We start from the raw sequence: 13,583 nt of genomic DNA, 5'->3' as shown, positions 1-13,583 counted from the left end.
CAGGAGACGCAGGTTGAAAATTCCCCAATTATGAGAAGCACTTAACAGATGACATGAAACACTGTATCTGATTCTAAATAAATACTGAGAAAGAAAGGGTCCTGCAAGCTTGATATATGCAATGTTGTATGAATATTTACTATTATGACTTACGTAAAAAATGCAGGAGGGGTGGGGGTAAAAAAAGTATCCATGTTTCTAACTATTCAGTTGGTTAAAAAATAAAAATCAAGATCTTAGAAATAAAATAGAACAAAACTAAAAACCTGACTGAATTGGTGACACCAGCTATGTGCAAAATGGTTTTTAATTTGATGTTTTTCTGCCATCTCATTATTGAAAAAGAAACTGTAAGAGCCCTTAACATTTAAGTAAATAAAATAAGGCTGTTCCATATGTGCATGGAAGTCTGTATTAACACATCTTTACTCAGCAAGTGCCTTTGAAAAGGCTGTATTTGGTTCCCACTCAGAGTAGAGTGGATTTTGATAGTGTCGCACAGTTTAGATACACCAACAGCAGATCAGTAGTCATGTGACTGATGGTGCCTCCTCAGGTGTCTGTAAGCACATGACAATTCAGACCACAAACTGATTATGGTAATAAAGCCCAGGAACATTATGTGCCAAGTCTACACTGTCATAAACTGCAAGCTTATGTTATTGCCAACTTAAACTGTAACAATGTATTAAAAGATTGCTGATCCTAGCTGGAAAAAATGGAAAACTAAAGAATGCTCTCTAAAGTTATATTTACAGTTAAAATTATATCAACAAAAAGGGTTACTGTTTTAGTACCTTTCTGAGCCTCAGATGACCCCACTTTTCTTTATCACTACTTTGGTATCGTCCAGGGGTAGAACCAAGCAGATACACTCTACAGACAGAAAAAAACAACACTAAGTTATTTGCAGCTTTGGAGTGTTCTGTAAATTAAGGTATTTAAGTAAAACTTATCAGCAACAATGAACATAGAAGTGCACCCAGAAATATTTAATCTTTCACACTTTAGATTTATTATAAAGTGGATTTTCAGCTGTAAAATCTATTATTAACATCCTATATGGCTGTCCTGCCCCAACGGGCTGTTCTATAGCCTAGACAGGAACTGCATCTATTTCTGTGTACAAAAATACAGAAGACAGATGTTAGCAATAAATGGAAATAGCTGCTCTGTGGCACAGATTTGGGCATGTAATTTTGAGTAAAGCCAATCTACCACTAAATCCAAATCAGCAGATTCAGGTGCAAGATTTCTTTTGGGTACCTAATAGCTCAGATGAAGTATATATTTTTCAACTGTCTTCCTAATAGTAGAGTTTAGTAACCTGTTTGACTTCACCCTGAAAACAGAGAAGAGACCTACCTGCAGTCAGAACAACCAGCTGGTTTAAGAAGCCATTCCTTACTGCACCTCATGTCTAGGTTTAGCCATGAATGAATGTTCCCTTCGTAATGGCAAGGAATTGATCCTTATCCTAAGAAGTGACTGTTCCCTAACCCACACAAACTCACATAATTTAGGGCTCAGCCAACCCATCCAAGCTCATGTAGATGACCAGTGAATAAGAACAGCAGCTCAGGCCGTTACCTCACCTGACTGTAAGGCACATCTTCCCCTCCCCTACAATTTTGTAAGACTCCATGTAAGGAAAAAAACCACAAATTTTATTTTACACTTTAAACTAGGCAAGGTTTCAGTCTGTTTCCACAAGAGCTTATGACCTTTTTCAGCTTTTCAACAAAGTTTTGCCAGTTTATGAAACCACTATTAAGTAACCAATGAGATTCACACTTTCTGAAGTAAATACCGTATTTCAATAGAAATGCAGGACGTATCTATTGGATTTAAGCATCCTGAATTATTTTAAGTAATAACAGCCATCTGATATTAGAGAAAACTGTTTCCAGACAAAGGACATTATTGCTTAACATCACATTGCCTATCAGACACAATCAATGTAACAGACAACATTCTATGCATAGGCATACAGACTGAAGTTTGCCTTTAAGGTACAGAGGCCTGTTCTTAATAAAATCCCCATTACAATAACCTTTGCTTATATGAATCCTCTTGAATGACAAGCCAAATATAACTCAGTTTTTCTACTGCTTATTTTATTGGAGTATTTAAGGCAGACTGATTTAAATTAAATTCTGAATCCCTATTACAGCTGCCTTCTGTCAAATTACTGCTGCTGCACCTTTTTTCACTTCCTTAAAGTGTATGTTTATAAAACCAGAAGGTGGTCAATTCAACATAATCTGCTCAAGATAGATTTTAAGAATTGTCTAAGCTTATATTATAACACTTAAGTCGGAAGCAAGGTAAGCTTACAAAACAAACGTGCTAATAAATCCTAACAAGAGGTCTAATTTTTTAGAAAAAAAGCATGCAAAGTACTAAAAAAATAAGGTAACATATACCTTGTCTCTGATAAATCATGTTCTTGAATCAGATCTATCCATTCCTTGAGTGCAGGAGAACCGTAAGCCATCAAGTAACTTATTAGGTCAGATTTAAAATTAGTTTCAGATTCACCAGCAGAACCATTTGCTCCCTGAGGTAGCCTTGGATATAAGGGGCTTAGCCATATTCTAAAAACAAAGCCACAAGAACACAGACACTGCACATTAACACATGGTTTTAGTAAGTGATTAAAGCACATCTGAAGATCCTGAATGAATACTAGACAGATTTATTGTGATACTAACTATAAAGCCACTTGGCTTTACAATTACAGAATTATCAAGTCTTATACTCAGTTCCATAAAACAAATACTTTCAAACAAAAATAGCAACCTCAACACATTTATCCACACATATATTCAGTTATCGTAACAGCTAAACAGGCCAGGCTCAGACTTGCCAAACAGCAGTCCATCCATTGAGAGTTTCTGTATAAACAGAACACTGCAACACATTCTGCTAAGCTACTGTTTTGTGCAATGATAACAGAAAAACACCAATCAGAGCACCTGAAAGTTCTGCATAGTTTGGGAAGTAGCCCACAATGATAACATTCCTCTCCAGAACCTCCATCAGAATAAAACAGGGTAGACGTTATGCAGGTAAAATATCTAGCATTTCTTTCCAGTCTCACATAATCGTAGCTACAGAAATAAAAGGTTCTGCATTATCAACTTTACAACACGCTGATACCACCCTTTGTAATTCAGAAGCCTATAAAACAGAGAAGCCAGTGAACCATCATATTACTGATACTGTGTATGACTGCAGCATGCAAAAGATAAAAAAGTAAAACATTTTTCATGTTTGACAAGTAAGGCTACTTGTTAAGTGTCCCAAACAGATCTTTTCATCTCTTCTTGGCTTTCTAAAAAGCTAACTGGCAAAAGATACTACAGCCATCCCTAAATAAAAAACATCAAGGCTGTCACCGTTTGACTCAGGTCTGACAACAATGCTCTCGATCCACTCCCCCTCCCACCCAGGTAAGGAAGGAGAGAAGAAAAGAGAGACTTGGCAGGATTGAAAACTAAACTACACAGCTTTAATTAAACACTAATGAATTATATTAAAAAATATATACAATTATATGCAAATATGTTCAGGTATGGGCAAAAGCCTCTCGCCTCCCCTCACCCCCAGCAACTCCCACAGCACTCCCCTGAGATTAAGACAGTGCCGAGGAATCCTGGAGATGCTGCTGGAGAAAGCACAGAGTGATGAGGGTCAGGAAAGCTCGGGCATAAGGGTTGATGGTGATGGATGGACTGAGTCCTCCCCGGACGCCGGCCATGGACGGAAGGGGAGAAGGAAGGAAGTTGTCTTCTGTGATCTCTGACCTTCCTCTGAGCTTACGTAGATATATGGAATAGAATATCTCTGGCCCATTTTACTGTCTAACTCAGCCTCCTACGGGGGGAGTGAGGGGAGGTCACAGATCTCCCTGTGGTGTCCGAGCTGGCAGAGTGAAGGTGCGACCTTGAAGACCCAGCAGTTACAAAAACATTCCAGTGTCAGCCTAGCAGAACACAGTTGCTGGTTAAAAGCTTACTGAAGGAAAAAAAAAAAAAAAAAATCAGCAAAAGGAAAAATGGCTTAATCCTGGCACAAACCAGGACAAAGGCAAAAAAAAAAAAAAAAATCAGTGGTTATATTTTTGTCAGTCAAAAACCCTCACGAGAGCTTGCCAAACAAGTGAAAAGCCTCAAAACCTTGCAATATTTAATGGCAGCAAAATCAATGTCAAGTTGACAGTGACTTTTGAAAAGCTATTTTCAAGTAGTTTGATGAAGAACCTTATACACCGAGTTACTGTGGAGATCTAACTAAAAAATGCTACCATAAAAAATAGCCAAGAAAATAAGAGGTTGAGGGCCCTTATATTAACTGTCACTTAGTTTTGTTTAGAGCACAAAAAATAAGACTATGTCCCAAGCTGACTGTTAAGCTTTAAAACTCCTACCAAAAAAAACAGGGTGAAAATTCCTTCCAAGCAAAGGATGCTGATGGATATTGAATTAAGGAACTAACAGTGCCCAGAATTTCAGGTTACATTCTAGATGTAGTCACAGCAGAAGCTGAATGTTCACATTCACATTACTCTTGCAGTATCAAGATATTTTTCAAATAGCTGCTTTAGATTTGTGTAAAGTGTGCTTTATAGCTACATAGTTTTGTCATAAAAAGCATAGCATAATAAATTATCTTAAATCAGTCAGACTGAGTCTAAGGTAGCAAACATCTCAGGACAATCTTGTTTACAGTAAAAGCAAGATTAGATTTGTTCTCAATTTTTTGCAGGATAGCTCTATCTTAGGAGCATAAGACTTGTAGCACTGAATCATATGACTTTGTCAGTTTGACAGCTCAAACCAGGACAGACCTGTATCCTGTCTCCAGCAGCAGCAGATACCTGTGGAAGGTATTAAAGTAAATATACACACCTTACAGATTGTTACTTACCCCTGAGTTTTCTGGTGCCAATCTTCAGCAATTAGATTGGATGTATGTATCACAACTCGAAGACCTTCTTCATACAACAATAACATCATTTTCCTTTAAAAAAAAAAACAACAAACACTAAGACTGTTTCAAGTACATTGAGCTAAGAGATAAATTAACAATCCATTAAAATACTCCAAGATAGTTATTCTCAGAAATCATTGTCTGCATAGTGCAAACACTTAGACTTCAGTCCATATGCATGTGAAACTCACATGGCTGTCATTAGACTATCCCCATGTAGTCTCTCAGCAGCATCGCACAATATATTCCAGAGTACAGCTTAACATCTCATGGAACTGATGTCCCAAAGCAAATACTAATAGATGCAAAACACTTCATATATTTGCTGTGTCCCTCAGATAATTCTCTTTTTTTAAAATCATCTGCAAAGGCATAAGTTTAAGAAACACTTGAAGACCTCTGCTTACAGCTAAACATATTTAAAACCTAGTTCTTTTCTCTTAAACTGACAACCTTTAAAATAGAAGAAAAGAAGGTAACTAGCCACTGTGATGGCAAAAAATCTGTTTATCCACCATAAAACTAAACTTAATCTGCAGTAAAATGAGTTTTAAAACTAGAAACTGAGTTAAAAATAAATGCATTTTTTGTAATATGAGCACTCAAATTTTCATATACAAGTCTCCAATAGTTGTGTAAAGACAGCATATCCATGTGACCCTGAAGGATGAGATGGTTTCCACAGAAACCAATGTTAAAGAATGAAAGCTGTAAGGAAAAGCATGTTTACTTTCATTACTGTCCCATGGCAAGATAATGATATGCAAATCATACTAGGCTTAATTGTAGATAATTATTTATTCAGTATTTTTTGCTTTTAATGGTAGATTTCAGTAAACTAACATTCAAGTACCTGCATGTTTTCTTGTGCTTACTGTATGGTTTATGCAATATGAAGACCTCCTAACTAAAATAGTTCCCCACATCTGTGTTATGCCTTGACCTAAGCACAAACTGAGTTCACCGTAAAATCAGCATTTTACAGCAAAGTGCAAGACTTTTATATTAAAAAGTGATAGCTGAAAACACCTCTAACTAAAAATATCACTGACATGTAATTTACATTTTACATAATAAAACAAGAGTAACATGATTTTAGGTCTTTAAAATTTCATGGGGTGAAATCTATTAAGTTTCTCTTGGAACAGAATTGTTTCATTATCCACCAAGATCTAATTTACTGGTCTGCTACTCAATTTTGTGTGTTCTGTCTGCAATGGAACATTATTCAGTATACACCACCGAGTACAAACCTTTAACAAATGGGGTTACAGAACTGTAACATTCAACATCATCACTTATTTATCCCAAAGTGCGTGTGTGGGGAGATTAAAGTTGAGTATACAGAGAATACAGCTTGAACTACTTAAGCGAAAATAAGCTAGTTTTAAAAATTATCTATGTCCCTCACTAAACTTGAGGGAGATGCAAGACTAATTCTTAAAATGCTACTTGCTTCCCTTTATTTATATATTCTTCTCCAAACAAGCCATGAGGAGGTCAGTATGCTTTCTACCAGAAACAGACGTACCTAAAGTGAGCGCTTCAGATTGCTGTTTCAACATAACACCATGCTTTGAATTATACAAAAAGACTGATTAAAGATCTCAACTACAAGACACAAGATTAAATGTTTTTATCTGTAGCTTGCAATCTACAAAATTCCCCTTGTGACACTTCTACAATATCTAATCTAAGTTTTCTCTTTGAAAAGACCCAAAAATTGAGTAATTCTTTCCAGATCATCCATGTTAACTGCAAAAACTGAGCAATAAATCAGTATGGTGTCCAACCTGCCAATGACTGAACAAGTCTGCACTACAGTTTTGGTATTAAGAGAAGAACCAGAACCTGCAGTTCACTGACTTCAATTGTCTAACTTGCAAATCTCATATCCACTGAATAGCTGATGTATTTCCTTAAACTAGAACAATCCTATCATCTATAAATACAAAATTATGGAAACACTTCTTTAAGACTGCAGTTTCTATGAAGCCCTATTTTATGGCTTTAAAATAACTTGCAGATAAATAAAATAGATACACAAAGAACATGAAAAATACTATTAAATTTCATCAATATATGCTTCAGGATTATGTTTTCACACACAGTAATAAAGTATCGTCCTATCCTATAAACACTTTAAGACACTAGTAACTAGTTTAATGATGTAACTGCATGTATCAACTTTGTGGTCATTTTTAGAAGTGAAGCTTTCTGCTTCACAGCTGTTACTTACGTGTGGTGAGTTCCAAATGCAATATCCAGTTTTGCCTACAAAATAAAAAAGTTGTTAATTTAAAATTCCTATTGTGCATTCCTATATACAAGAATGTTAAAAGGAGAAGAGACGCTTCTTCATTCTGCTTAATTTCACTGCTCTCTAGTGGACAGATAAGAAAATACGTTTTTCCCCTCAACACCTTTAACTGTACTCTCTTAATTTCTAGAAGTTACACTTTAAATAGCAATACAACCCTTTACTGGAACTGCTTCAGCAGAATTTCTGGTGTCTCACAAGCAGCATCTCCAGAAACAGTCAGCCTTGTGGATAGACCTGAGCATCTGGCTGGGCACAAAGCTGAAGAAGAGCTAGCAATGTGTCCTTGGAAGACAGACTACTAACAGTGCTCTGGGCTGCATTAGAAGTGTTGTCAGCAGGTTGAGGGAGGTGATCCTTCTCTGTTCAGGATTAGTGACGTCACGCCTGCAGTACTGGGTCCATTCCTGGGCTACCTTGCACAGGAGAGATACAGACATACTAGACAGAGCCCAGTGAACAGCCAACTAAGACAATTAAGGGACTGGAGCACCTTTCCTATGAAGAAAGGCTGGGATTTGCACTGTTCAGCCTGGAGAATAGAAGGTTCAGGGGGATCTGATCGCTGTGTACAAACACTTGAAGGGAGGGTGCAAATAATAGGGAGCCAGGCTCTTTTCAGTGGTGACCAGTGACAGAGGTAGAAGCAGTGGGCACAATCTGTAACACAGGAGGTTCCCTCTAAATATTAGGAAACCCCTTTTTTACTGAGGGTGCCTGAACAATGTCATGCATGGGTTGCCCAGAGATACTCTGGAGTCTCCATCCTTGGAGTTATTCAAAAGCTGTCTAGACATTGTCCTGGACAATCAGTTCTAAGTGACCCTGCTTGAGGAGGAGAGTTGGACTAGATGACCTCCAAAGGTCACTTCCAACCTCAACCATTCTGCAATTCTGAAGCACACTATGACTGCTACACGCAGCCTAACGACTAAAATTAGAAAAAAGGGCAGATGCCAGATGCTTTTTTACCAGTGTTCTGCTCTTACTAAAGAGTATTTACAGCACAACTCCTAGGGAGAGAGTGAAACATGCGTTGCAGATGTTAGTAAAGTATTTTTAGCCTGCGATGGCTTCAACATTGTGCCTAGTTAATATGGTATTGGAGAATATTAAGATACATTTCATTTTGCAACACTAACACGATAGAATGGAGATTGCCAGAGAATCTAGAGCAGTATACCCAAACAGCAAAATCATATTAAATGCCATTTTCCCATGCTTTTTACTATTAACTACACTGACAGGTTTATCATATGGGATGTATTATATTCAAAGTCTTGTAATGTGTGAGAAAGAAACATTATATGCAGAACCATGAACATACTGTTACTTGAAACCATCTAAAATTGTTGCTACTCTACAACTTAACAGCAAACACCTGTGTTCAAGGCCAGGTTGGCTAAGACTTTGAGCAACCTGGTCTGGTGGAAGGTGTCCCTGCCCATGGCAGGGGGGCTGGATCTAGATGATGCTTAGGGTCCCTTCCAACCCAAACCATTCTATGAGTAACATACTCCACACAGCAAAATCCTGAAACACTGGCAGATTTTCATAACTACATCCCTCCTCCAGGCTGAAAGCAAAAGAGAAAGTAGCATATGTGAGGAAGTGCATTGATAGCAATTTTAACAGTATGATGAAGGCTATTTGCAACCCCATTTTCTTGTGTACAACATATTTGAACAAATAATAATTCTTTGATGAGACTTAAGATTAAAATTACACTAGGACTAAGTTCCATATTTTACACGGAAAGTGATTCCTTTTCAGTCATTACAAGAATTTGAGCTCTATGTGAAAAAGATGGGCAGCTCTTCAGTGAGCCCCAGGACAGGTCTGTGCGCACCCATTCCATGCAAACCTTCTGTGCATAACAGTCTACCATAATCACAGAAGACCAGAAACAGAGTTAGCAAGTTCCTATGGTCCTAGTAAGTATACTCCTTCAACCACAACAATAAATTCTTGACTTCCCATACAAGGTGTGATCCTTCATCCATAACAAGATTTCAGTGCAACAGATGGCTTAATTTCAAGCAAAGAATGATACAAATGCTAATTACCTGACAAAAGCTGATGTTCTCATAAGGGCGTGCTTGTGCGAGCAGTTCAGCTTTGGATTCTCTCTTTTCGCCATGAACTATCAGCAATGGCTTCTTCCTTAAATAAAAGGAGATTACAAGTAAAACATCAAGTGAATTGGTAATCAGTGTAAACCATTCCTTCACGTAGCTATGACTTCTGGCCCCTAAATCTGACAGCTCAACAGGAAGATGGCACTAAAATCTACATGCCTCATTAATCAACTCAAAGAAGCAGTAACTACATTAGCACGTTTATGCGAAAGACAGTAGGAAACTTTGACAAGGGAAAAAAGGAAAAGAGAAAGATGGAGTAAATCAGACACCAAAAAAGAAATTAGTAATACAAGATCTTGTAAGAAACACTTGCCTGTATAGCTGGAAACAGACCAATAAAAGCTCTAAAAGTATTGATATACACACAATTTAAGCATTGAGAATACAGGAAGAATGAGAGAGAACAGGAGAGGGCTAGGTTACCTCTGGCAGTAGTTTCACATTTATTTCCTAACACTATTTTGCTGCATTTCTGATGGAAAAAAAAAAAAAAAGAGATAAAACTGTGTAACATAGACTGAGTTCAGCTGGGATAGCTAACAATTATCAAAATGGAATTTCAAGCAAACATAAGTAGTGCTTTTCATGAGAGTATCCAACAACTCCAACTATACCATATCTGTGACATATCTTGACCATTTTCACATAGTTTGCTTGTGCCCTTCCTAAATTCTCTTTCATTACTTTGCTCTTGCCTCAATAAACTGTAGGAAAATCTTCTTGTTCCATCTTCACAGGTCATCTACTGCATTGTCATTGTGGCCCATGAGACCTCCTTAGCGTTAATTAAAATAAACCAGAAACCAGCCATACTGAACTAAGACCATTTAACAGTCTTGAAGAGGCATGGAATCAATACAGAACTACTGCTAGAATAACTGTAAAAGGAAAAATCAAGAATTTACACATACTCTATTTGTAACAATAATTTGCAACTGCCAACAGCTGTTCATCACTCAGTTATAACCTGTCTGGATGCCTTCTGAGTGATCTGCCCTAGTTTACTGGGGTTTTTTTGGTCCTGCTCTGGCACGGGGGTTGGACTGGAGGATCTTCGGAGGTCCCTTCCAACCCTTAATTATCTGTGATTCTGTGATAACCGGAACTTGTATCAACAGAAAGTGTAATTTCAGCTTCATAAAATAAACATACCTGAATTCCTGTGGATACTGTCTCACAAGCCATCCCACATCTATACAGTAGTTAAACTTGTAAATAAGAAAAAGTAAACCAACTCATTAAAGAAGAAAAAGTAGAGTTTGTCAGACCAATGAACTACAAAAGCTTCCTACAGAGTAATTGCTCATACATGATATAACATTCTAAAAAACAGCGCCTTTCTGAAATTCACATTATTGCTTTCACATCTCCACAATTCAGGAATGAATTTCAGCTATTCAAAAGCATGTATTAGCGTTCATAACATTTAACGTGCAGGAAAAAAAAGAATCACATACACGTAATGTAAAAGCTTTGGTTCAAGACCCATCTCTTAGTAACGTGCTTTTACCATAAAGAATAGCAAAATAATCTATGCCATCACAAAAATATTCCTAGATTAGAAGGCTTTTTTCTTAAAAAAAAACCACACAAGTAATTTAGAAGCACATCAGCATTTTCTAGTTCCACATTCCCAAAAAAACAGGAGAGAGAAAGCAGTCTTATAAATACCTAAATTTATCTAAACAGAACATGGAATTATCTTCCTATTTCAAAAAACAGTTGTACAGTTGAATCCTCTGTAGTTTTAACAGAGTTCCTTGCTAGTAAAAGGTACATGGAATAAACATGAATTATCAAGTTTAAGGTTAAAAAAGTGAAACAAGCAAGTGAGATCAACTTGGTAAACAGAACACTCACCTGGGCAGAAGACACAAGAGTCCCAAACAGAGGAGACAAAATATCTATTAAAAACATTAGAGCATAATTGAGTAAAAAAGGTTCGAGTAAACATTTAACATCTTGAACAGTTTGATAACTGTAAGTGCCAGATTGTTTACAGACAGTGTAAAAAAGACATTCGCAATTAAGTTTACCATTTTGAATATTCAAGTCGTTGATTCTCCTGTGAAACCCTTATGGTCTTTATGTTTATAAAAAAGCATTAATCATCTCAAAGCAAAAATAAAATTTGAAAGTTATTAGGAGAAAGCTCCAGATCATATGGACAGCTCCAGATCATATGGACATAAAACTACTCTTTCCTCTGTATGAGGGGCTTGAAGAACTCTGGCCCAGCAGAAGCAATAAGGGCATAGTTAACTCTTAAAGACTGTTGCAGACAGATTGTAGGATACAGCTATCATTAGTTCATTAATGATAATGGAAAACTAATTCAGCTGAGGGTTCATAACCTCAATGACTGAAGCACAGCAGCAACTTTAAAACATCCCACAGATACCTTCTAGGTTAGACAAAATATGTCATGCCTTATCTCTACAGAAATTTGGTTTCGCAGGGTAAACAAAAAAACCTCAGCCCTTCCACCAGCTCAACTATCAATCATTAGGACAATTACAACCGAGAGGACAGATCAGAAGTCACAATGAATTCACAAAGCAAATAAAAACATACAGCAATAAAGCCTCTGACACCAGGATGCCACCAATAATCAATGCTCTTAGGGAGCACGTGAGGCTGCAGAAATGTTACAACCTAACTCTATAGGCCTTGAGTCATCTGGTCTCCTTCAAAAAACTACCTCATTTTACTATATTTCTGTGCATAAGTCTATAAATGCTTGAGAGTCTGTCTTGTGATGTATGAGATTTCATTTCTTAACGAGGGGATGATAACAGATGTAGTCACATTCCCCCTTACATCAAAGTACAACTACAGAGCATTCCTGAGCATCAGTATCGTACATTGAAGACTTCACTGCACCTGGAATTATGCTCACTTCTACTTTTATTGAAATGTGCTCATGAATCTCAACCACAGAACTTCAGAAGCACTGTATTATCCTGAATCAAGTAATACTGAATTACTAGGTACAAATCACTCACCAGTATGAAGACAAGTGCTAACAATTACTCAGGGAGCACAATTGGGCACCCAAACAAAGTACCCCTTTACGAGACACAAAGGCAGTTTTGCCCAAACTAACTCACACAAGAAAGCAGAAATAAGGAGCCCCATATGATGTCCTTTGGCTAAATACACATTAATGCTTTATACACTAAAATTCTAAAAGAAAAACACAAGTTAACATTCCCACAACTTACACATTTAGAATATGAAGCCTCAGTTACACCAAGGAGATACACATTTAAAAAAAACTCCAAAACTAAAAATAAGCATTCTCCTGCAAACAAGTCTCCCAAAAGACTACTCCTGTAAAAGTCACTTGCTCACCTTTTATGTGCAGTGCTCCAGAATTATAGCTCTGTTCAATTCCTTTGACTTTAGTGAGAAAAAACCTGAAAGGATTTCCTCTATTCAACAAATCCCACATATCTTGGGCTTCACTGGGTGTTTCATCATACTCCTCAGCTTTTTGATTCTCTGAGAGTTCATCGTCTTGGCAAAGATTCAGAGGATGCTCTTTGGGTGCATCACACGTTTCTTCTTTCAGGGTTTCTTTGTGGGTATGCTTTTCCTGATCTTCAGGCTCTTCATCACTACTAGAAAGACACCAGCCTAAGCCTTCTTGGCTAGTTCTCTGTTTTTCTGCTGGAGGTACTTCTGCATAAGTTTTTTTATCGCTGAGCTTCAGGGGAGAAGCTTTTCTCTTGTGAGCAACTTTCCCAGCTTCAGAGCACGGATACTGCGGTTCACTTGTTCCGCCTCGTGCAGCAACCGAGGACGTAGATGGCTTTTCACTGTCAGAATTTTCCTCATTGCTTTCATCACTGCTAGATACTGTCCATTTTCCATGTGCACCTTCCTGAAGCATGTTGCTGGGGATTAAGAAACAAAACATCTAAAAAAAAATGTGCATTTTTACTATGCTCAAGACTGTTTCCTTCCTAGTTTCCATGTGCTTATTACTAAGAAGCTTTGCTTTGTGTCTTTGGCAGAATCTACACAAAATACCTGGCTCGGAAAAATTCCACCAAGCTTATTAGTTTCTGTGCCCAAGAAACAAAGAACCACGTGCGGTGGCAGTGACCATCCAGCGGGAAGCA

At 37.4% G+C, this 13,583-nt stretch overlaps 1 protein-coding gene across 1 annotated transcript in view; it reads right to left on the bottom strand.

The window, feature by feature from the left end:
- TDP1 (tyrosyl-DNA phosphodiesterase 1) overlaps window positions 1-13,351 on the bottom strand; it is a 42,699-nt gene extending 29,348 nt beyond the window's left edge. Inside the window, exons 1-8 of the mRNA XM_010003708.1 lie at window positions 12,811-13,351; window positions 11,317-11,360; window positions 10,609-10,664; window positions 9,382-9,478; window positions 7,235-7,269; window positions 4,933-5,025; window positions 2,427-2,597; window positions 798-876 (exon numbers count right to left, since the gene is read on the bottom strand). Of these exons, the coding sequence (XP_010002010.1) occupies window positions 798-876; window positions 2,427-2,597; window positions 4,933-5,025; window positions 7,235-7,269; window positions 9,382-9,478; window positions 10,609-10,664; window positions 11,317-11,360; window positions 12,811-13,351 (1,116 nt within the window). The remainder of the gene's footprint in view (window positions 1-797; window positions 877-2,426; window positions 2,598-4,932; window positions 5,026-7,234; window positions 7,270-9,381; window positions 9,479-10,608; window positions 10,665-11,316; window positions 11,361-12,810) is intronic.
- Between the last annotated feature and the right edge of the window lie 232 nt (window positions 13,352-13,583).

The sequence above is a fragment of the Chaetura pelagica genome, unplaced genomic scaffold (assembly GCF_000747805.2).
Source record: "Chaetura pelagica isolate M959 unplaced genomic scaffold, ChaPel_1.0 scaffold48, whole genome shotgun sequence".
In the NCBI taxonomy this organism is placed as follows: domain Eukaryota; kingdom Metazoa; phylum Chordata; class Aves; order Apodiformes; family Apodidae; genus Chaetura; species Chaetura pelagica.
The sequence above is the reverse complement of the archived record's forward strand: the minus strand, read 5'-3'. Positions and strand labels throughout refer to the sequence as shown.